Source organism: Tarenaya hassleriana, unplaced genomic scaffold (genome assembly GCF_000463585.1).
Source record: "Tarenaya hassleriana unplaced genomic scaffold, ASM46358v1 Cleome19, whole genome shotgun sequence".
NCBI lineage: Eukaryota > Viridiplantae > Streptophyta > Magnoliopsida > Brassicales > Cleomaceae > Tarenaya > Tarenaya hassleriana.
In genome coordinates, this window is record NW_010965304.1 from 906,585 (window position 1) to 929,440 (window position 22,856).

General features: G+C 36.2%; 6 protein-coding genes across 7 annotated transcripts; 2 read left to right on the plus strand and 4 right to left on the minus strand.

The window, feature by feature from the left end:
- LOC104810902 (putative low molecular weight protein-tyrosine-phosphatase slr0328) lies at positions 1-2,459 on the plus strand. The gene is made up of 5 exons (XM_010537367.1): positions 1-439; positions 774-909; positions 1,033-1,100; positions 1,349-1,435; positions 2,259-2,459. The coding sequence occupies exons 1-5, from the start codon at positions 38-40 to the stop codon at positions 2,313-2,315; spliced, it is 750 nt and encodes a 249-aa protein (XP_010535669.1). The 5' UTR covers positions 1-37; the 3' UTR covers positions 2,316-2,459.
- Positions 2,418-6,647, minus strand: LOC104810901 (alkaline/neutral invertase E, chloroplastic). Its single transcript, XM_010537366.1, has 7 exons — positions 6,486-6,647; positions 5,202-5,919; positions 4,851-5,016; positions 4,521-4,732; positions 3,595-4,088; positions 3,453-3,501; positions 2,418-2,913 (listed from the first exon to the last, which is right to left on the minus strand). Exons 2-7 carry the CDS (start codon positions 5,862-5,864, stop codon positions 2,584-2,586), a joined length of 1,914 nt encoding a protein of 637 aa, XP_010535668.1. The 5' UTR covers positions 5,865-5,919; positions 6,486-6,647; the 3' UTR covers positions 2,418-2,583.
- A 745-nt stretch (positions 6,648-7,392) lies between these two features.
- Positions 7,393-9,790, minus strand: LOC104810904. Of its 2 annotated transcripts, none has more exons than XM_019202299.1 (2): positions 9,714-9,790; positions 7,393-7,772 (listed from the first exon to the last, which is right to left on the minus strand). In XM_019202299.1, exons 1-2 carry the CDS (start codon positions 9,772-9,774, stop codon positions 7,444-7,446), a joined length of 390 nt encoding a protein of 129 aa, XP_019057844.1. In that variant the 5' UTR covers positions 9,775-9,790; the 3' UTR covers positions 7,393-7,443. The 2 variants fall into 2 exon arrangements, with proteins under 2 accessions (XP_019057844.1, XP_010535672.1); XM_010537370.2 differs by lacking the exon at positions 9,714-9,790 and adding an exon at positions 8,228-8,494.
- LOC104810903 lies at positions 9,409-12,626 on the minus strand. The gene is made up of 2 exons (XM_019202298.1): positions 11,731-12,626; positions 9,409-11,577 (listed from the first exon to the last, which is right to left on the minus strand). The coding sequence occupies exons 1-2, from the start codon at positions 12,443-12,445 to the stop codon at positions 9,929-9,931; spliced, it is 2,364 nt and encodes a 787-aa protein (XP_019057843.1). The 5' UTR covers positions 12,446-12,626; the 3' UTR covers positions 9,409-9,928.
- An 879-nt stretch (positions 12,627-13,505) lies between these two features.
- LOC104810905 (probable WRKY transcription factor 38) lies at positions 13,506-14,811 on the minus strand. Its single transcript, XM_010537371.1, has 3 exons — positions 14,470-14,811; positions 14,224-14,349; positions 13,506-14,132 (listed from the first exon to the last, which is right to left on the minus strand). The coding sequence occupies exons 1-3, from the start codon at positions 14,766-14,768 to the stop codon at positions 13,670-13,672; spliced, it is 888 nt and encodes a 295-aa protein (XP_010535673.1). The 5' UTR covers positions 14,769-14,811; the 3' UTR covers positions 13,506-13,669.
- A 6,896-nt stretch (positions 14,812-21,707) lies between these two features.
- On the plus strand, positions 21,708-22,495 carry LOC104810906 (stress-response A/B barrel domain-containing protein At5g22580). The gene is made up of 2 exons (XM_010537372.1): positions 21,708-21,877; positions 22,004-22,495. The coding sequence occupies exons 1-2, from the start codon at positions 21,753-21,755 to the stop codon at positions 22,215-22,217; spliced, it is 339 nt and encodes a 112-aa protein (XP_010535674.1). The 5' UTR covers positions 21,708-21,752; the 3' UTR covers positions 22,218-22,495.
- Positions 22,496-22,856: the final 361 nt, after the last annotated feature.

Sequence of the window (22,856 nt, forward strand, 5' to 3'; positions counted from 1 at the left end):
TTCCAAGCCGCAAGCCCCAAGCCCCAAGGGAAATAGTATGAGGCCATTAACGTACACTTCCATTCCAACAACCCTTCCATATTTACCGTTTTGCCACCCCCACCCTCACCCTCACCCTCGATTTCTTCCCCCTTCTCACCACACCCGGTCTACTTTCCCGTCGATCAAATGCCAATCTGACCCAAACCCGAATTTCTTATCGATTTCCCGACAAAACCCCGGAATTTCTCTTTCCTTCGTGTGTTTTGCCTCCGATTCAATGGCGGCACCGGCAGAGAGCAGTGACAGTGACACCAAACCCTTCTCTGTCCTCTTCGTCTGTCTGGGCAATATTTGTCGGAGCCCAGCAGCAGAAGGCGTCTTTAGAGATATTGTTAAGAGACGAGGGCTTGATTCAAAATTCAAGATTGATTCCGCCGGAACCATTAATTATCACGAGGTTCATCCAAATCTCATGTTTTTGTCTGTTTGACGATGATCGTGTTTCGACCCTTCGACTTTTGTGTTGTGTCTTCGTATTGTATAGTCTCTGATTTAGAAAGCGAAGAACAATATGATACCAGCAGGGTAATGAACTTGATTTTGATGCTCGATCGATCTATGTGGCTTGTTTCTGTAAGAAAATGGAAGGAATTTATGCCAATTCATCGACTACCGGTGTAGATCGCTTCAATTTGTTTAAAGTCAGATGCTTTTGGATACCAATCAGAAGCTCTAAGGCTATGAATGCTGTGTTTCTAAATCAATTGTTATTTTAAAAACTATTTTCCAAGGGAAATTTGGCAGATCCAAGGATGAGAAGTGCTGCTAAACGTCGTGGGATTGATATAACGTCGATATCCAGACCGATTCGGGCATCTGATTTTGAGGAATTTGATCTGATTCTTGCAATGGACAATCAAAACCAAGGTGGATTTTGATTGTTAAAGAGTTTGTCAAGTCTTCTCTAACTGAAACAAGTTGAATCTTGGAGGTTTGAAGCTATGCTTTTGCATTGATAATTCCTAATTCCTATCTGAATGGCTTTTTCAGAGGACATACTGAGTGCTTTTGATGTGTGGAAAGTTAGAGCAAATCTCCCATCCGATTCAGACAAAAAGGTTCACTGTTTTTAGTATTGCATGTATAGATTTCTGTAGCTTTTGTATAAGCGCTTGAAGAGCTGTGTAGGCATGTGTATTGATTCAAATGTGTATTTCAAGACATTCAATGGAATACAGCAGAAACTAGCAATTAGCAAACTTTCCCTGTCTCTGTTTCTTTTCCTTTGATCCAAACACTTTCAGGTTTGGATATGAGATCTAGCAAAGAGATAATCCTAACAATAATGTGTTCATTGGTATTTCAGGTTAAGCTAATGTGTTCTTATTGCAAGAAACATGACGAGAACGAAGTTCCCGACCCATATTATGGTGGAGCTCAAGGTTTCGAGAAGGTAACCATAAGCGCTTTTATTTTTCTTACCGATATGGCTCTATGTAGTTTATATAAACAAATGACACCCGTTAGAGGATTTTCTCGGTATGCTATAATCGGAAAAGCATGAATCTTTAGTTGTACTGCTGATACAGATCCTTCTGAGTCATCTCAGTTATCTTCCAAACCGTTGATCAAGTGTGATCATGCTTTGATTCTGTTGATGTGCTTGTTGTTCTTACTCATCATAACTAATAGGGGGTGGACATGGGTCGGTTATCTGAAGTTGAATATCGTAATATTCCGGGTCTCGCGATAAATTACCTGATTTTGGATCCGTTTCGATCGGGTATTCGAGATAATTTTTGGGTATCCTCTGGTTCTTGCACCTGAAATCTGAATACAAACTCTAGAATATTCTTCAAAATATGTATTATATACTAGAGGCTGTCTTGGATTGAGTATCCAAGATTTTTGGGTTACCCAAGATTCCGAGAGATTTCAGTTTAGAAGTGTAATTTATTTATTAGGACCAAAATACAACTTCACAGTTCATTTAGGTATCTGTGGATAATATCCATATTGGATCTATTTATTGAACCCAAATCCTATTTTCGGGTCATTTCATAGGATAAATGGTACCCGAATTTCGGGTTTTTTTCCCCACCCCTAAGCCTACTAGGTTATCATTTTGTTCTTACAAGTCATATGTAGTCACTTGTTTCAAGCAATTACAGATATATATTCTCTTTACCAGTAACGCTTTCAAAACTCGCTTAGGTTCTTGTTCTTTCTATAGCATTTTTGTCACTGAATGTATCGTATACGGTTTACTTTGTCAGGTCCTGGACTTGCTTGAAGATGCATGTGAGTCATTGCTTGACAGTGTTTCAGCGTAGAACAGTTAATGGCCATCCAGTGGCATCATTCATCACATCAGATTGTGAATTCGAACTGAAAATTCTTGATGACAATTTATATCTTTATATGTAAAACATCAATTTTATAAAAATTGGAAAGAGGGTAATTTCCTAATGAAGTTATCAATGTGTGTATCCATGAAGAAAAGCACATACTGAGTTCAACTATTTACATGAAAATGAATGATGTAAAAAAGCTCATTCCTTTTTTGATGGATCACTTCCAGAGATCTGAGCTTCTTTTATTCTATACTATGAAAGACTGCTTATTAGCTCCTTTGCGCCCACGCTTTCTTCTCGGGTTGGCACTGATAATGCTCGAGAAGGCGCTTTTCAGATCCGAGTCCTCTTCGTTAGAGAGGAACTTTGCAGCAGATGGGTTTTCCAGGAGGAGTTTCGCCACCAGGTATCCCGCGATTGACCATGTCTGGTAGAGTCGGGCTTGTTTCCCGATGAATCTTGCCCGTTTCGTATCGTAGTATTCGGGCCATTTGTCTCGGGCTATGCGTCTTTCGGCTAGCTCGACTGCTTTTTCTGCAATCTCTGGTCTTTCCATCTTGATGCATGCAACGGTTAGCTGAACAAGACAAATGAAGTTTAAGACAAAGGGCCTTAGATAGATCTGATCAATCCATGAAAAACTTCATAGGAAGTGAACAGTTATTACTTAGGTATGCAATCCAAAATATCAGACCAAAGTATGATTAATAACGGTATGGGTGGACGCTTCCGGTACCCCTCTTGGATTTTTCAGTCAGAGTACCCAGTCTCGATCTCGATGGTGAACCAAAAGAAAAAGATCATAATCCCTAAAGTGAGGGATTTTTTATAAAATATGGAAAAAACAAGATCCTAATCTCTAATCTCTCTCTCGCTTTCATGAAACCCTAATCCCTTTCGCCGCCGCCTCGCCCCTTCGCCGGCTCGGTTCGGGTTATCTGGGAGTACGGGTAATCGGCTGATGAAAACCAAACTCGAACCCACAACTTGGGTTACCCAACACCATACACCCGACCTCGTACTCACCTCGACCACACACCCAACAATTGGTTCGTGACCGAACAGAACCAAATCATCGAGACACTGACGACAACGAAGATAGGAAACCGAACTAACCTGCCATAACAAGGTAGGCCACGCTCCTCCATTGTGGTAAGACCAAGGCCTGAAAATAAATCAAGATTCTTAGCAACGTGTAAAACTGCAGGAAAACACTCAAGATTCATCATAAAAAAGGCAAATGGGTAAAGAGATTTACGTATTCTTTGGATCACTGCCGGTTATAATCCGCCATTCTTCACCTTCAAGCGCAGGATAACAGATCTTGAAAGGCATGTCTGCTACAAGTTCTGCCCATTTTGCTTCAATGAGATCTAAAATAGCATGCGACTGGTCATTTGTAGCCAGACTGCTTACAATGGACCACAAGTTCCCAAGAGAAAAAAAACGGAAATCCATATGAGCCGGTTGAAGGTTTCCGATCAAATAGCCTCCTCGGTTCGGCATAAAATCCACCAACCACGACGGAATCTGATCCGGGTATATGTTGAATTTGTTAACTGCATCGTAAGAGTATTCCTCGGTCTGGTAACGGTATATTTCGTTGATTTTCTTCAAGTCGAGCCAATAGTATTCCCTGATGTGGAAAGATAATGCAACAAGACGGTTGTTGAGGGCTCGGATTAGGTCGGCCGATCCATCCTCTGGTGTAAGCATTTCACGGGCACAGAGCAACGCTGAATAAAAGAGCGCCTGAACGAAAATAACAAACACGTTCAATAAAATGGCTCGAAACTGCATAGTAAATAGGAATAAACCAAACCACCGGCAATGCAGATACACAGAGTCGAACGACTACAGCAGAAACTAGGGCCGGAAAAAACACCCGAATTTCAGATACCCGCTCCATGACCCGACGATTATATGAGATGAGATCGGGTATGGTCATGAGAACATGTACCCACGAATAATTATGATTCTGAATTGAAATCTCTCGAAATTTCGGATCTAAATTCGGTTAACCTGAAAATTTCAGATACCTGACCCAAACCAACTCCTAGTATATGATACATTTTGAAAAAAAAATCAAAATTTTGTATTTGCTCCTCGGTTTCAGATTCGAGGTAACCCGTAAATCTCGGGTACCCGACCCATGCCCACCCACCACTAGTGGAAACAACTAACCTGAATCTCCAGAGGATGGCCATGAATTCCCATACGGCGGTCAATCATGCAGGATCCATCAGTAACCAATAACGTAGGGAACATATCGAAACCATCAGCCAGACACAGCTTCAAGATCATCTTGATCCCGGTTTGTACATCAACTCGTTCTTGCACAGAATGATCACCAGTGCATTTTCCATACGCCCTCAGCAATATAATCCACCACAAGCCTGGAATTTCCAAGAACCCAACAATGGTGAGTGCATTTACTCAAAAACCAGGATGAACAAACCGAAAATCCATCCATGTACTGGAAAGACAGCACTTCATTTGCAAGAACCCTCTTACCAGAATCAACAGGGGCAACTCGCCCAATAGCTGCTTCCCCGAAATCAGGATCTAACACCTCCTCGGTCATCGAATCATCGCCATCAAGAGGGACTGTTCTCACCTTGAAACTAGCAGGCATCAGTCCTTGACCTGGGCTATGACAGTCCATGGTTTTCTCCCAGCTCTGCCAACAGAACAAGTATTACTGAATGAATGACAGAAAAAAATTACTTTTTTTTTGTGGAAGAACAGAAACGAAGTACTTAGACATAACATAAAAAACAGTTCAGCTGTAAAAGGGTATGTCCAGAAAGAAAATTTTCTAGTTTCAGAATACAAGTACAGAAAAGCAAAGAGAGATTCTATTACCTGTAACTGAAGGGTGTAGAGGATGAAATTCCGAACAATATCATACTCTCCCTTCAGAAGAAAGGCAATCCCCGAGGGGATAAAATCACGAATGAAGACCTGATCATAATTCAAAACACTGGAAGAGTTCGGATCATTAGCAGCAATTGTTCCAATAGGATTGCCACAATAGTAAACAACTGACTCCCTCAATAAATCCCATGCTTCTTCCTCAATAGATTTTGTGTAAGCCATATGAGCTGCACCCACATTTCCAACAGATTGTGCATTACCATTCGATGCAAAACTTCCATTTTCAGCTCGTGGCCTTTCTTCCAAGTCAAGATCTTTGCTCTTCACTTCATTGCTCAACCCATCTGAAGGAAGCGATGATTGTCTTATGTTCTCGGCTACAGTCTTTCTGAAACTATCATGTCCCTGGCATTTGCATCTAGCAAAATCGAAACTTTTGGATCTGGAGACACAGTTTGACCTGTTAAATGCATGATCTTTCACCACATTTTTGGATATTCTTGAGATGTTATGTGAGTTTGTGCAGCTTAAGCCCCTTCTCCTACCGACGGGTTGGAAAGAGAGGCTTGAGGTGGAGTTAATAAAGAAAGAACTGAGATATGGAGACAAGGACCCTGATGGAATTCGTAGAGCGGATTCTGAAGCAATCATTCTTTTAGCCTAAATTCAGATAATGTCCAGACAAGTTCGAGCTTCAAAATTGTGCCTACAGAAAAAAGAAAAGATGAACAAGCTTTCACATTGAGACAGTAAATATCACTGCCTCTGAAACCTGCAAATGGTTTACAGGCGAAACTACAGAACAAAACACAGATGCTGTTCAGACAAAGACTAAAACCTAATCATGTTCCAAATATTTAGCTGTTTAATAGATTCAGACGCAAACAAAAAGCGTATACGTGTACGCATATATATACTCCCATTGAATTCAATCCGACCCAGAAGAGATTGAATCAGACTAAGTCACTAGCACAAGCTAATCACAGTTATAAACTCATAATTCACAGCATGAACGGATCAAGAGGGAAAATTTGTGGGGGAAATCATTCAATTAACATCCACGAGCCATAGAAAACTCGAACTTCTCAATACGTTTTCCCCGGAAACTGAGCGATAAAATACCATCGAACAAGACAAGAGCAAATTCAAATAACCAGAACTATTACTCCATGCCTCTAAAATTCCTATTTTCCCCAAATTTTGAGAAAGATCGGAAAAAAAAATATGGGATAGAGCCTGAAGGCAAAAATAAAGAGATCGATCAGGACTTACTTTAACGATTCTTGAATCTGCCTCGGGAAATGATTTCGACCCGGAAGAAATTTTCTCGGGAAAACGGTAAATTTCGACGAGAAGGATTTTGGAGGAGATTTTTTCCGAGTGTCCAAACAGGAAAAATCCTCTGATCGTCTGACTGGTCGAAAGTTGCAGCTCGAAGCAAGAAGCCACTTTCATCCAGCGAGTCAAAAGCGATTGAAACGACGACGTGTCGCAACATATTCCAATGATTATTTTATGTTTTCGGCACCTCAATACCATTATTATATATATACATATATATATTTCCTTACACCTTTCATGTGATTATAGTAATTTCACCCTGTAGCTATTAAATTATATTAATTTCTCGTTACGAAAATATGAAATTATTATCAATGAGAAAAAAAAAATTGTTCCATGTATATAATAATAAAATACATTTGAAATGAAACAATGCATAAAAAAAGAGAAAGATTAAAAGAATAAATAAATAAATCCCAATAAATGGATTCTATTATTTCTTTTCCAACTATAAATTATAATTAAAGTTAATAATAAAGGTCTCAAATATAAAATTTTAAAATTTGTTTCGGAACCGACTAAACAATATGGAATTGGCTCAAATCGAACTGATCTGAATAATATTTATTTTTAATTTTGTACAATTTTTGCAGAACAAAATAAAACTATTCTCGAACTAAACTGATTCTAATAAATAATGAATCAAAATTTGAATTATTAACCATTCTATATGAATGTTCACCTGTCACTATCAATTTCACTTCGTATTTCGAAACCAATTAACATTCGTTTTTAATTTGGTACAATTTTTATAAAAAAATTGAATAAAACATTTAAATCCAACAAATATCAAAATAAATAATAAAAAAGACCATTGTTTCATATCCAACTTTTTTTATATGAAAAAAAAATACAACAAAAACCTCGAAAAAGAAAGGGAAAAAGTTTTTTAACAGATGATCTCGTCAAACAGGCAGGCGCAAGAGATCCAAGGGGTGTAGCTAACGCACGAGCCACGGATATTGATGGCCCGCTGCTGGAGCTTGCCCGTACAATCGACCGTGCACTGCTCGTCCGTACAACCGCTCGTGTAGAACCCCATATTGATGCGGCTGCTTTTGAGCTGCGGGTCGTAGTCGCATTGGCACACTCCGGCCGAGTCGCAGGTCCCATTGCCGTTCAGGTACGACCAGACGCACCTCTCGGCGCAAAATTTTCCGCACATGCCGAGCTGCACGTGGCACTTCCCCAATCCTTCCGTCCCGCTCAGCATCGCTCCTGTTTTGTTTTTTTTTTGTTCGAAACGGTTAGAGATGAGCGTTTCAAGTAAATGTGTGTTTCGGGTTATTTTTTTTTTCAAATTTTGTAGGATTTAGAAGATGTTTAGAATAATGTATTTCGGGTTACGATTTTAGATTATCGTAACCTGAATCTTGAAAATGTAAAAAACGAGATCGTAGAAAAGAGAACCAATTGAAAATTTGGGTGATGTTAAGGAAAAAATGTATTTCCATTCGAATTCTTATTTACAAAATTTTCGTGATATCAATATAGAACGTAGCTTCTCGGATTGTTTCAAAATAAGATTCGTAAACAACGTGAATTTAATTATAGCAAAAAAAAAAAGTTTACGAAAAAGGGTCTATCGATTCGAAATATGTTTTATTGAGTTTGCAAAGTATAAAACACATAAAACGAGAAAATTATTATAATGAAATGAAAAAGAAGAATACCAGAGATAAATAACGCCAAGAGAAAGCGAGAGAGGGTCATAATCGCAGACCAAATGCGTTCTCTGCCCTTTTTGGCTTCGTCGAGGGATTTCCCGAAGAGCTTCAACTGGTTCATGTATATATATATATAACCTTATAAAATATAGAAATACATACAGTCTTATCACATGTATATAATTGGAAAATATTGTTTTGTTCAGATACGGAAAACATGCACTTAACATTTACAACAAAAAGGGAAAGTTACATATGGAAAATTTTTATATTCAAATATGGAAAGCGAGCTGTCAATGCTTTGAACAAAAATATATGATACATTGGAAAATATATATTCTTACCGGTTTATATATTGTTAGTTTTATATACCATATATAAATTTATAATTTGGCATATATATACATATTTGGAAACTCGTGAGATGTTCAAAATCTGTCTGAATACTCGTGAGATTTTCCAAATGTTTGGCTACCAGCACGAATGGTGAGCCTAGTCCTCTTTTTTCTTTCCATTTACTAAATGAAATCCCTGAATCAACAAAACCCTAAATCTGGGGGAAAATCACCCAAATAACCCATTTGGGTCACATCTATTTGTGTACACCACAAAAAAAAAATCAATTTTAACCCACTTTCCGGTTGGAAAAGTCCGAAATACCCTTTTCGTTTTATTTTTTACGACCTTATTACGACTAACATATAACTGATATACAACTAAAAATAAAACAGATGATTTTTTGCCACTTTTTTTAGAATCAATTGTAACTATATTTAGACTTAATTACGAAGTCGTAATAACGAAATTGTTTTTGAACGGATAAATATCGTAATTCATTAAGGATAATTTCGTCTTTTCGCAAGGAAAAAAATGTGTTATGTTTTCGGTGGTGTACAGGTGAAATAAATGCGACGCAAGTGGGTTATTTAGGTAAAAAACCCAAATCTGGGCCTCATCCTCTGTTTTTTTTTCCTAACAAAATGAAATCTTTAAAATAAGAAATCTCCAACTCTAAGCGGCGAGACCTTTGAATCTTCGTCCCCTCTCGGTCGATAGAGTCATCCGATCCGACCAGCAGATACCCGATCCGTTCTAACGCAAAAATCGGATGTATGGGTCATATATGTATCGATTTCTTACGCCCATGAATTCGGGTATAAATTAAGATGTTTCTTCTTAATATCCGATAAAATTACGAAATTGACTACCATCTTTTCGGTAAATACAAAAACACACCTGGTATTTCTTAAAAATTACGAAATTAAACTTGTTAAATTCAGGTCCTAGATCCATAGATACGAGGTCGATGCACATCTTTGCCACTGCCCATATGACAAGGTGACCTCTGTCGCATGAATCCTTAAACCAAAATATGAAATCCTTTCCTTTAATTTGCTGATAACCCAACCAGACATTAAACAGAAAAAGGCCTCAACTTTGCATCACTAAGCCAAAAGCAAAAAGCAGGAAAGTGAAAAATAGAAAACCATACCTGACCAAAGAGGCACAATCCTTCGCCATAGTGAAAGGTGAAAGATCCAACAAGAACGCATCTTTGTGGCTTCTTGGCAAAATGCTTCTGTTAAACGAAGATCATAACAGATGCCATATCCTTAATTTTACCTAAAGCAAGCATAATAGAGCTTGTTCTTTCCTTCACACTTTCGAGGAATCACCCCACTCTGAAAGCAGCTGAGCTTTGACACTTTAGTTCTTCCCGTGAAACTTCCTATTTGGTGTATAGTTTCTAACCCAAGGTAATCCTTTTTTACCAGGCCCCCGTCGATTCTTCACATGAAAGCTCGGATCTTTGACACGCCCACCTAGGCGTTGTTTGACTGGTATTCGCGGGCAAGAAGTCGATACATGATTTTCATCGTCATGACCAGATCTTCTTTCATCATCTAGGTAATGGATTCGGTTTGTTCCTGTTATTCCCATCGAATATTGATTCTCGTTGTGATCATAAGCAATATCATGATCCACAAACCTTTCGGAACCTGGCTTCTCATTAGTCAACGTTTGCTCTACATCTCCATAGTTGACCTCGGAAATGTTCTCATATACTGTCTCGCCCGTCATGTGAGATTTGAGACTGTATCTGTCGCTTGTATGAAGGTTAACCTGATCAGCTTTTCCAAGGTGTGCACTTTCATCATCTAAGTAGATTAGCGTTCCTCTTCCTCCATCAAGATGATATCTCCTATATTGAGGAATTTCTTCGTCTCGATTTGCCATCAAAGATGATGGCTGGCTGACATCATGGTACACCCTACCATAAGATTCATATTCATAATCTTTTTGTACTTCTCGACTTCCATTGTCTAGATATGCATCATGTTCCTCGTTAAACCACCTTTTTCTTGACTGCAGAGCTCTCTCATCTTGATCAGCCATAGAATTTGATCCATTGGCGTTAGAGTACATCTTTGCATAAGAGTCATATTCATAATCCTTTTGTACATGATGGCTTTCGTTATCAATCTTAGGGTATATTCTTCTAGCCTGCAGAGCTCTCTCATCTCGATCTATCATGACATCTGATCTATTGACATCAGGGTACATCCTTTCATAAGAGACAAAGTCGTAATCGTTTTGTACTTTCTGGCTTTCATTATCTGGATACGTTTCCTTTCCTTTGTTACGATATACACTTCGAAACTGCAGAGATCTCTCGTCTCGTTCTCTCGTAAAATCTGATTCATTGACATCATGATACATTGTAGCACAGGCATCAAACTGATAATCCTTTCTCAGATGCTGGGTTTTGTTATCCAAATAAGCATCCTTCCTTTCTTCATGATGCGCCTTTCTGTAATTACGAGCCCCATCAAATTGATCAACCAGAATGCTTGATTCTCGTTCGACAACACATTCTTCCTTTATGGAATCATACAGGCCAGATATCCTCTCTCCTGTGCAAAAGCCAACACTAGTGCCAGCTCTATCTACTTCATTTGTTATTGAATCCATGACTCTGGGTTTCAACAAAGACCCTCGCATATGCGTATAATGAACTGGGTCTTGACCCATATGCATCCTATATCCATCTCCACAAAAATCTCTACAATAGCTTTCTCGGGATGCACCCTTCATATCTTTTCTCCACTTGCCTTCAGTTGATGAAACACAGCAGCAAACGTTGCGACCTTGCAGATAGTTACAATTATGGAAAGACTTTGCTTCATCTTCCTGGAATCCTCTTGATGAGTTTCTATTGATATACCGATCAAGATCTCTATTATGCAGAACTCGGGAAGCATTAACACCCAAGTCTCTGCTTCGTCCTTCACATCCCAAGTCTCTGCTTCGTCCTTCACAACCCAAGTCTCTGCTGTCTATCCTGCGGTTCCTGTCTGAATCATTAACACCAAAAACAGAACTAGAACTCAAGTTAACTCGTCTGTAATTGTCCTGTTGTGTCTCTGCAAAGCTAGACTCTACACATGACATGTGCGATATCGGTACATAACAGTCTCTTCCTCTACCATGTTCACAACATTGCTTACCACTGCTCTCAACTTTCATGCCGACAAACACAGATTCGGCCCTCTCATCATGCTTTCCGGCCTGGTTAGATTGCATCTGAAGACGCTCCATATCGCTGTAGTGACGAGAATCAGATGGCCCCAACCAGTCTACTTCATCGTTCCGGATGGCATTCCTCAAAGGAGAGACTGAACCACTGTACCCATGTGAACTGATTGATCTGGAAGGCTGAAGATCATCTCTCCAACACTGTTTCAGTGTCGGTCTGACAAAATTGTCGATTTCTCTCGACCGTTCCGCTTCGGGGATCCGATAAAGTTCTTCCTCCGATCGCATTGCACCTTTGAAACCGTGGCGTAACTTCTCTTCCGCTTTTACAGATTCGCATCTGTCTGGATAAACTTCTTCGGCAAACTCACCCCTCCGGAAGCGAGATATTTTCTTCCAACGATCATCCTTCCCCTCTCCTTCTCGTTCCCTCTTGGAAAATCTATCTTGCCTTCGCCGTTCCGCCTCGTACGGGTCCGAATCGCTGCAATCGCGTCGGATTCCTCCGACATCCGCTTCCCACTCGGTCCGACGGACATTGAGCCGGCGCGAATCCCAGCCCGACCGAATCGGAGATCGATCGCACCTGCTTGAGGCATCACACTGATCAATCCGATCCCAATCGCGGTCCCTCGGCCGCGAAGGCGACGATGGCCGCCGTACGGAATCGCGCGTCCGCTCTCTCATCCACGACGTCGAAACAACACACAAACAGCAAGGACCAAGGAATCGGAAACAAAGAAAACAATGATTACCGCAGAGTAGTACGAATCCAAAAACCCTAATCGACGAGAGAAGATGAGGAACGAGAAAAGAGAATGCGATCGCGAAGAAATGGAGCTTTCTTTGCCAGGGGAGGAGGTTTTCTTTTTTGTTTCTCAATCGACCAAAAATAAATTATTAAATTAAACTGATCAAATATAATCCAAAAATTTTATACATTAGAGAGAATTCCGTAAAAAAATACATGAATTATTACAAAATTAGTAACAACATATATTCATAAATTACACTGATCAAATATACTCCAAATAAATTCATGATTTTTTTCTCCTTAGCATTAAACGTAGTTAACAGATGAACATAACCATGTGGCCCCAATTGATAATCTATAAAATTTGATGTTTCTTAAATGGAAAATAAAATATTGGAACAAGAGTTTTATATATGGTTAAATAATGCAATAAAAATAGAATGTAGATAATGTAATAAAAACAAATTGTCATAACGTAACAAATGGAGCTCACAGGTAAACAAACAACATGCCTGTTAACTATATTAATATTAAAATATTTAAACTCTTTTTTTTTTTTTGCACTAACCGAATCTATATTGAACTTAATTGCAAAATGTAGAAACCATCCTTTTGTAGCACACTTGGTTATAAACACTCATGTTATATAAGGTATCTTGTTTTTATATTTAATTTGCTACGTATTTGGTTTTTATTGATAAAATATTTATTTAAAAAAATACAATTTTTTCAATTATTTTTTTATTCGATTTAGATTTGATCTTTTAATTTTAAAAAATTATAATCATTCGATTTTTATATCAAATTTGGTTTGGTTTTAATTACACATTGTTTACAAAAATATATTGCCTTAGAAACTTAAATTGTTGGATTAATTTCACTAAACGCTCCTGAGTTACATTTTACTTGTATTTATGTGCACATGTGTATATATGTATATATATATATGTATATGTACATGTGTATGCGTGTGAATATCAGTACATTCATGTATAAAAACTTTGGCTGACACGAATGCACGTAAACCCATGTAACTATCCCATCCACCAACACATTTGCCCCACAAAAACAAAATTGTGAGGTATCTATCGGCCAGATTCTGATACTTTGCTCCATATATATATATATATATATATATATATATATATAGAAAAGGTTCATGATTGGCAACCTGGAAAGTCAAACTGATCAAAAGGACAAAACTCGAAAGCATCCAACAGATCTAGGTCTTCCAAGAACAAGGACGATTCCAACACAAGATCACTCGGACACGATTTGTTCTCTGTTACGTCTCGATCTTGATCTTGATCTTGATCTCCGTTCAACTGTTCCTCCGTAGATTCCTCTTTGAGGATCTGATCTTGTCGATTAGCCAGTAGCTGGAAACCTGGGCATATGTTTTCTCGATCGACGTCATTTCCGAATTTGATCATCCGGGCACCCTCGGAGTCATCCGCAGGATTGAAGGCGACCGGAAAGGCCGCGTCTTGATGGATCGGACAGGCGTGGCGACCGAAGTAAGTGGTCCGGTACACCGGAGGGTCCTCTTGAATCTTCTGAACGTGTTTTCTCGCTTCACAATATGGATGATCATCATTGTAAGCGCATCTGTAGTAACTCCTGCAGTGTGTATGTATATGTGTTCGTCAACTCCATACCCACATAAGCAGAGCATTGATCGAAAATCTTGATCTGATTGTTTTGTTTATACCTTTGGTGGTCAGAATTCTTTATTTTCTTTTGGCCGTATTTCCTCCACAGATAGCCGTCGTAATAGATCGGAGCGGGGGAATCATCTCTCCAGTTTTCGCCCCTCGCTTCCGTATTGCTCGTCCTTCTACGTACAAAAACCGTACTCAAGTATTAGCAGATGGCTAGAGATGTGTGCTTAGATCCATATATATAGCGCCCCTCGTGCTTGCGGTTTCGGTTTTATTATTTATAGTTTATTAATTACCTCTTTTTGGGGGAAACTCTTTGATCTCTGCGGGGATTGGGAATAAGAGGAGGAGGACAAGGAGAGGACATGGTCGGAGAGATTTCAAAGGGTTGATCCACTGAGGATGATGTAGTAGAGTCGATCAAGACAGAAAGGGCGTCTGAAAAACAACCTAGGATCGTTTTGGCAAGATCTTGGTGATCACTTGAAACCGACCCTTCGTCGGCCTTTCGTTTGTTGAGCCGTAGCTTCAGCTTGTTAGCACAGCCATGGCCGTAGAGCAGGGCTTGCACCGCCTTTTCCCTAGAGGAACTCATCCCTAGTTTTTTTTTTAAAAAAAAATTTCCAGTGAGTGATAGCCTCTCTCTCTCTCTATGTAGTATGAGTTTGCTTTGTGAAGATGACCCAGAATATATATATATATATATAAAAATCTTGATCAAGAGGAGAGATAGGAAACTTCGATAGCCATTTCTAGGAAGAAACGGAAAATGGGCCTATATATATTAGTTATTTAAGTTGGGACAATTAATGCTATTATAGGGAACATGAATTCTGACATGCTTTACAAAAACCTAAAACAAAGTTATCCAATTAGATAACTCCGATAAAACGAGACTCAAAACGTGTGTATTATCTGGAATTCAAACTTCAAATTAGAGAGGAGAATGTAATTCCAATCATATTATTTGTTTTCGGTAACGAGATTAGTCTGAACTTTGTAATAGGGAAAATATTTTCTATTATTGATAATGGGAAGAATACATCATAATATATAGCAAAATACAATAGAATATTCTAGAGTGATAGCCTCTCTCTCTCTCTATGTAGTATGAGTTTGCTTTGTGAAGATGACCCAGAATATATATATATATATATAAAAATCTTGATCAAGAGGAGAGATAGGAAACTTCGATAGCCATTTCTAGGAAGAAACGGAAAATGGGCCTATATATATTAGTTATTTAAGTTGGGACAATTAATGCTATTATAGGGAACATGAATTCTGACATGCTTTACAAAAACCTAAAACAAAGTTATCCAATTAGATAACTCCGATAAAACGAGACTCAAAACGTGTGTATTATCTGGAATTCAAACTTCAAATTAGAGAGGAGAATGTAATTCCAATCATATTATTTGTTTTCGGTAACGAGATTAGTCTGAACTTTGTAATAGGGAAAATATTTTCTATTATTGATAATGGGAAGAATACATCATAATATATAGCAAAATACAATAGAATATTCTAGACATAATATCTAGGGTAAATCATAACAATATTAATGATAATATTCTAAGAATAATATCTTCATATACTTTGATTCAAAATATCCGAACACAAAAAAAAACATAACAATGATAAATAAAAAAAACATTTGTTGACTTAACCAAGATCTATATATATATAATGTAATGTGTATACATATATGGGATCCAATTTACAAGTATGCTAAGTTTTCTTTTCCCTTTGGACTTTTCATCCCCGAGCGCATTCTAGAATCACTCAATCTCTTAACTTCACTAATTTTTAGTTTTGAACTCAGTAACATACATATATATATATATATATATATATATATATGAGGAACATCTTCATACGTTAAAGAAAAAAAACATATATATACCCGTAAGGATTGTGAAGTAAAAAAAAACTCTTACAAGAAGGCAAAATGTTTATGAGGTTCGAAAGGGGGTTAATTATTTTTTAGATGATTAGATCTAAGAAACAAAATGGACTGATCTTAGTTAGCACAGATTTAGGATATTCATGTTTGAAATACATATATTATATATATTTTTAAATGGAAGCCGAAAACGTTTGAATAAATCGATATCCTGCTATCATCGCACATGATATATTTTTATAAGAGTATATATGGATCAGATTTGGAACTGAAAACACATACAATGAACCAAAGCGATATATATATATATATATATATATCGTCGATAGATAACAACGTATGGAAATGTTATTATTAAGTTGGTATAGTAGTTGGCATGTGGCACCCGATACGGAGATTGGAACGCCGTGGAAACGGGAGGGAAACTGCATGAGGTCACAACGAAAATGACGTCATTCTTCCCGGAGAATGCTGACGTCGGCGGAAACTCGAGCCACACGATTGAGGGGCAAAATGGTCATTGGAAGTCGTCCTTGGTCGACAAGGCTAGACGGGGTGACGATGACAAACAAAATCAAAATCCAACGAGGCTTTGCTCTGATTGGCTGGCGGATCATATGACTTTGTCCTGATTGGTTCGTTCAATTTAAGGTTTATTTTGATTCTATTTTATTTATTGTTTAAAAATTGAAGAATAAAGCGTGTGAATGCTTCTTCAGATAGTCAAATGCATTCGACTTTGTTTTGATTCTTTTTTCAAAATATCTAATACAATTTTAAAATAATAAACCACCGCGTAGACGATGGAAATTAAGATTTTTAATCGAAATAAAAATGTATTTTCCATATTATAATTGATCGAATATAGTTAGCCCAACGCTGAAATAAGTTAAATTAACAAAATGTATTTTTCATATTTTTTTTCCTTTTTTAGAATGTTTATGGCGGAGGTTCGTAGTCATTTTTTCTTTTAGAAATCTGGATATTTTTTTTGTAAAAAATGGTAATAAATAGAATTAGAACATTATCCAAAGCACATCAATTAGGCAACATAATTAATTAGCTTTAGGAATTTCTATTTTGACTTCAAATCCGGCGGCTAAATAGGGAGTCCACACTGTGCGCCATGGGTGGTTTGTAAATTTTATATGAATAGTGGATATACATTATGCTCCTAATTAATGGCCAAAGGTCACAAGATTCTTTCTAAGCTACAAATAAAATTTACTCATTAAATAAACCATATGATTAATACGCATATTTGATTAACATATATATAATACAAGACAATAACACTGATGCATTTCTATATGAAATATTATAAGTTTTTGTTCGGTCCGACGACTTTTTTTGGTTAGGGCATCAAAAATAAATTCCATCAAAACCGGCTCAATTGTCAGGTTGTAAGAGGGTAATTTTGTCATATTAGTGGGAAATTATCGAAAATTTTTGGAGAGATGTGTAAATAACTTTTACTAGTTTTAAGTTTTAACCAAATGTATTTCAATTTTTTTAGAAATTACATATTATGAGTTTTTATTTGCGATGTCAGAGATGTGTAAATAGTTTTTACTAATTCTAACCAATGATATCTTGAAAAATAAATTTCAATTTATTTTGAGATTGTTTGTATATAAAAAAAAAACAAAACCAATACATGAATTTTAATATTGTAATTAACTCTAATATTTTATTATTTTGTTTGAGATATTAATATTTTAATTTGTTGCACATTCTTTCTGTTTTTAAAAAAAGTTGTGACTTTTTTTCTACTCACTCTTCCTTCTTGACAATATACCATAAAATAAAATAAAGATAAAAATGCTTAGACAGTTTTCTCTAAATTTGAAGAGGAGATTTGGCTGTATGGTAAATCAAAGTATAATAAATCTATTTTTTACTTCACATTATCAGTATTTTATTTTTGTATTTGATAAATTAGAAAATTCCAAATCCACAAGCTAGCTTTTACTTCACAATAAAATTTGGACGTATCTTTTTTTTTTTCCCTCAATATAAGCATCTATGAAATGGTCAATATAAGCACCTTGTCTGTATCTGTGTATGTGTGTGTATATATATATATATTTGTAAATTGTGAATGGTTAATGGATACAAAGTCAGCATGAGCTGTAAGCATATTATTAATGTTGCCGCTGCGATGAGACCGTTTTATATTTGGCAGTTTAGAAAAAGGCCCCAAGGGTTATATAAACATAAATCTTTGCCAATATATTTGAATTTCTTAAAATAGCTAATTTTATATGAACTCAAAAACATTAGTATCAATATATGATAGTTCATGTCGATTTAAAATCTATAAATTGTAATTAAATTAACTGTTGCTTACATTAATCTCATCATTAAGATACATTTGTTTCGAGAAACAATCAAAGCGTTTGGTATGAATTTAAACCTATTGATTACTGTACTTTCATCAATCATCAAGATAAATATGATTTTACCTTTTTTTAGAAAATAAAATTAGAATGATATTAAATTAAAGTTAGGGTTGTTTTGCATCAAGGATGGGAGAAAATATAGAATTAAATAATTGGATAAATTAAAAGATATAAAATTGAAAATTTGTGGGCTAAAAATAATAGTTTAGTGATTAATGGATTTTTATTAAAATTTTGGAGTTAATATAATTTTGACGGATTAATTTTTTTCCCCGTAAATGTTATGGGCCGATGAGTGGAAGGGCCATTTAATTGCACCAAGGAAAGAAAACATAAGCGAGCAGAGCCCCAAGTGTTAAATGCTTATCGAACTAAGCCCAATAAACAAGACATCATGTTACAAGATATGAACTCTTGTCTCGTGACCAAATTCCTATTTGTTTGTTCCAAAAAATTACGAACTACGATCAAGGGAGAAAAAATGTTCAAAAAGTATGATGGGTTTGAATCCAACGGAAACATAATAATATATATTATATATTTATAGTTTAGACCTATGATTGTAGTTATATATAATGAGTTTAATGGATTAAATGGATTAACTTATTTAATCTATTTAAAAAATTAATCAATTGAGTTATAATATTAATCCATTTGGATTTATTACTAGGTCGGATTAGGTCGATCCATTTTAACATCTCTATTGGACAAGATCTTGATATGAGTTTTCTAATGATGTTATCTCCTATCTTCATTTACGACTTAGCCTAGCTAATTGAACATTAAAAAACACGACCAAACACAAGGTGTTTGAAGAGGGGTTTTATAAAAAATACCCCTATTATACTACAAAGACTTCACAGCATACCCCTGCAAAAATAAATAAAAAAACTACTTCAAAACATACCTTTATAATTATGTTATTCCCAAAATACCCATTGACGTGGGTCCCAATGACAGAAACATTAATGAGAAGAGAGAGAGAAAAGCAGTTTTCGATTTCCTAGGAAAAAATTTAAATATTTAAAAAATTTTAAAACTCCCTCCATCACAAAAAAATAAATATTTTCGCGTGAATTTTAAAAATTTTCGGTGTGACCAATGTGATTAGTGTGACCAAGTGACTAGTGTGACCAGTGTGACCAATGTGACCAATGTGACCAGTGTGACCAACGTGAGCAAAACTAAATTTTGAACGGTGTGACCAGGGTGACTAGTGTGACCAGTGTGACCAATGTGACCAATGTGACCAGTGTGACCAACGTGAGCAAAACTAAATTTTGAACGGTGTGACCAAGTTGACTAGTGTGACCAGTGTGATCAAAATTAAATTTTAAACGGTGTAACCAATATGACGTACCTTTGTTTTCGTTGTCAATCCGTTCCATTATCGCTCCGAACATTTATTTGAAATTAAATATGCGCCTCTTGTATATTCTTCGACAGATTTGCTATGCATCTATCTCATTTTCATAAAAAAAACCACACGATTCACTCTAACAATCATAAAACTCAAACCCAAAACACAAAGTTTATGTATCGAACCAATCTCTTGTATTAATGAACTTACCTTCAGTTCTTGTCATTTGTTCTGTCTAAGACCGACTCAAGAAGAAGATATGAGGTCGTCGATGGAGATATGTTCACGAAATAACCATTTTTCGTTTGTTTTTCTATGTATAAAAATGAAATGAGAAGGGAGAAAATGGAAGAGTTGAGAGAAAGATAAGAGTGGAGAGAGAAAGTTAAGAAAGAAATGAAAAGTTGTGAAAGAATGAAAACGAGAGAGATGAATTCAAAATGAAGAGAGGAGAATCACGTTACTTTTGTGAGATGGTTAATTATGTCTTTTGTTCCTTTTATTTTTTTTTCCAAAATTTTAGGGTTTTGAAGGATATACTATGAAATCTTTGTAACAAAGTAAGGTTATTTTTGCTATATTGCCGTTTTAAGAGATCTAAGCCCAAGCTTTTTATTTAAAATTGAATTTTATCACGAAATGCTGACAATGATGGGAGGTGTTGGAGAAGAAGGCTGTCATGATATCATTTTCAGCTAGAATTTTATTTATTGTTTGTAAGACCATTAATCTAACGCCCATGTTGGTTGTAATCAATTATGTGCACAAAGTGAATCGAACAAAAGAGAGTGGGGAATATTTGATTGCAAAGGTTTTCATTTCTAAGATATTGTGAACAAACATTTGGGGCCACATTTCATGTGACAAAGGGCTAAAAGCATATAACAAAATGACACATACATGTATGTATGTATGTATGTATGTATGTATGTATGTAAACAAGGAGCAATTGCATTTTTATTTCAAAAGGGTTGCAGACACGATATTGAGCCGACACAATGCCATGCATGCATGCACCATGTTTTCTTTTTCTTTCTTTTTTTCCTAATGGAATGGGTTTTTTAATTTCTTTTCTCGATTTCTTGTTTTTAAAATCTCATGAAAGGGTATGATTTTGTGGTTAGTTTTCAAATCTTACGTATTGTCCAATGAATCTCATGATCATCCCATAAGTAAATGGAACCAGATTTATAAAATTTTATAAGTGCAAACACTACTAAGATGAATATATATATATATATATATATATAGTGTATTATTCTAGTTTTATATAAATTAAATTAGCTAAATAAAACTAATAATTTGGAAAGGATGTGACACCAATATACAACTAAACCGTCCATAGATGCAATGGTCTCTTTCCAAGGACAAGAGAGTGGGGGCAAGTATTATCTTCACAGGATTCTCTGTCCAAAGTTAAACATGTATACGAACGGTAGAAATGGATATTCTGGTTTTTGGTTCGGATTTTGATTCCATTCGATTTACTTTTAGATTTGTGTTCATTTTTTATTAAAAAAAATATTCATTTTTAAAATAGATTTTCGTTTTTATATTTATTTTGAATCTCATTAATTTAATATTAATAATGAATGTTCAACTGATAAAATAATGGAAGTTGAAATGAAAAGACCGGTTTTGAAACAAATGGAACATGACGAAGCAAATGTTTTCAAATATATATTTTAGTCACAGATCTGTCAAAACTAAGACAGGTTGGACATTGAAATTTAACACACGAGAAAAAAACACTGTACACACGCACGTACGTACACACACACACAGACATGCACATGTGACGTGTCCACAGACATTCTCTTCACCGCTATAAATTGATATACTACGTTGTTGGGTTTTCAATATATATATACACATATATATGTATATGCGTTTGTAGAGCTTAATATAGGAATGGCGACTTCAGGGTTCAAGCATTTGGTGGTTGTCAAGTTCAAGGAAGATGCTAAGGTCGATGAGATCTTGAAGGGTTTAGAGAAGCTTGTTTCTGAAATTGAATCTGTCAAATCCTTCGAATGGTACATATACACACATATATGTAGCATTATATAGCATATGTCTATATATATATATATCTATATTCGAACGAACATTTTAAGGAGAAAAACCAGTAGAGCTAATCTTTATTATATGGTTAATGACAGGGGACATGACATAGAGAGCCATGAGATGCTAAGACAGGGCTTCACTCATGCATTCTCAATGACGTTTGAGAACAGAGAAGCTTACGTTTCTTTCACGAGTCACCCTCTTCACGTTGACTTCTCCGCCGCCTTCACGGCCGCCATTGATAAGATCGTCCTCCTCGATTTCCCCGTCGTGGCCGTCAAGCCCACCATGCCATCGTCATCATCATGAATCATCCATCATCATCATATATCATAGATCATATGCATATTAATTTCCATGTATTAGAGAAACTGCATCCACGCCTCTCTGTCTGTCTATTTGATCATCTACTTAATCGGTTTGGAGTTATGCTATCTGAGTATCATATGCTACCGGTTTGGGATGATTCGGCTTTCCGGTTATGAGGAGATCCGGTTTTAGTTGGTTCCCCCTGAAAAAAGCAGATGACTATATGTTTAATTAGGGTCTGGACCATACTACAAGTACCTTAAAATATGATTTCTCTACTACGTGTATATATATATATATATAATACAATGTGTGACTTGATATCTACGTAAACTTATTTGTCCGGGAATTTAAAGTAAAATAATGGAGGATTTAAAAATAAATAAATAAATCTGTGGATTCCCAATTTTACATGGTCACAACGTGGGATTTTAATTCTTAAAATTACAGTTTCATAATCTATAAAATCATTTAGCTCTAGTGATTTATATATATATATACATGTTAAATAAAAAAAATTCTACAATCAAATGAGTAAAAAATACTCTAAAAACATGAGTTGTGGGTGATGGGGATTAGTTATATATATATATATATATATATATAATTAGTGAACTGTTTAATAATTAAGGGCATTGA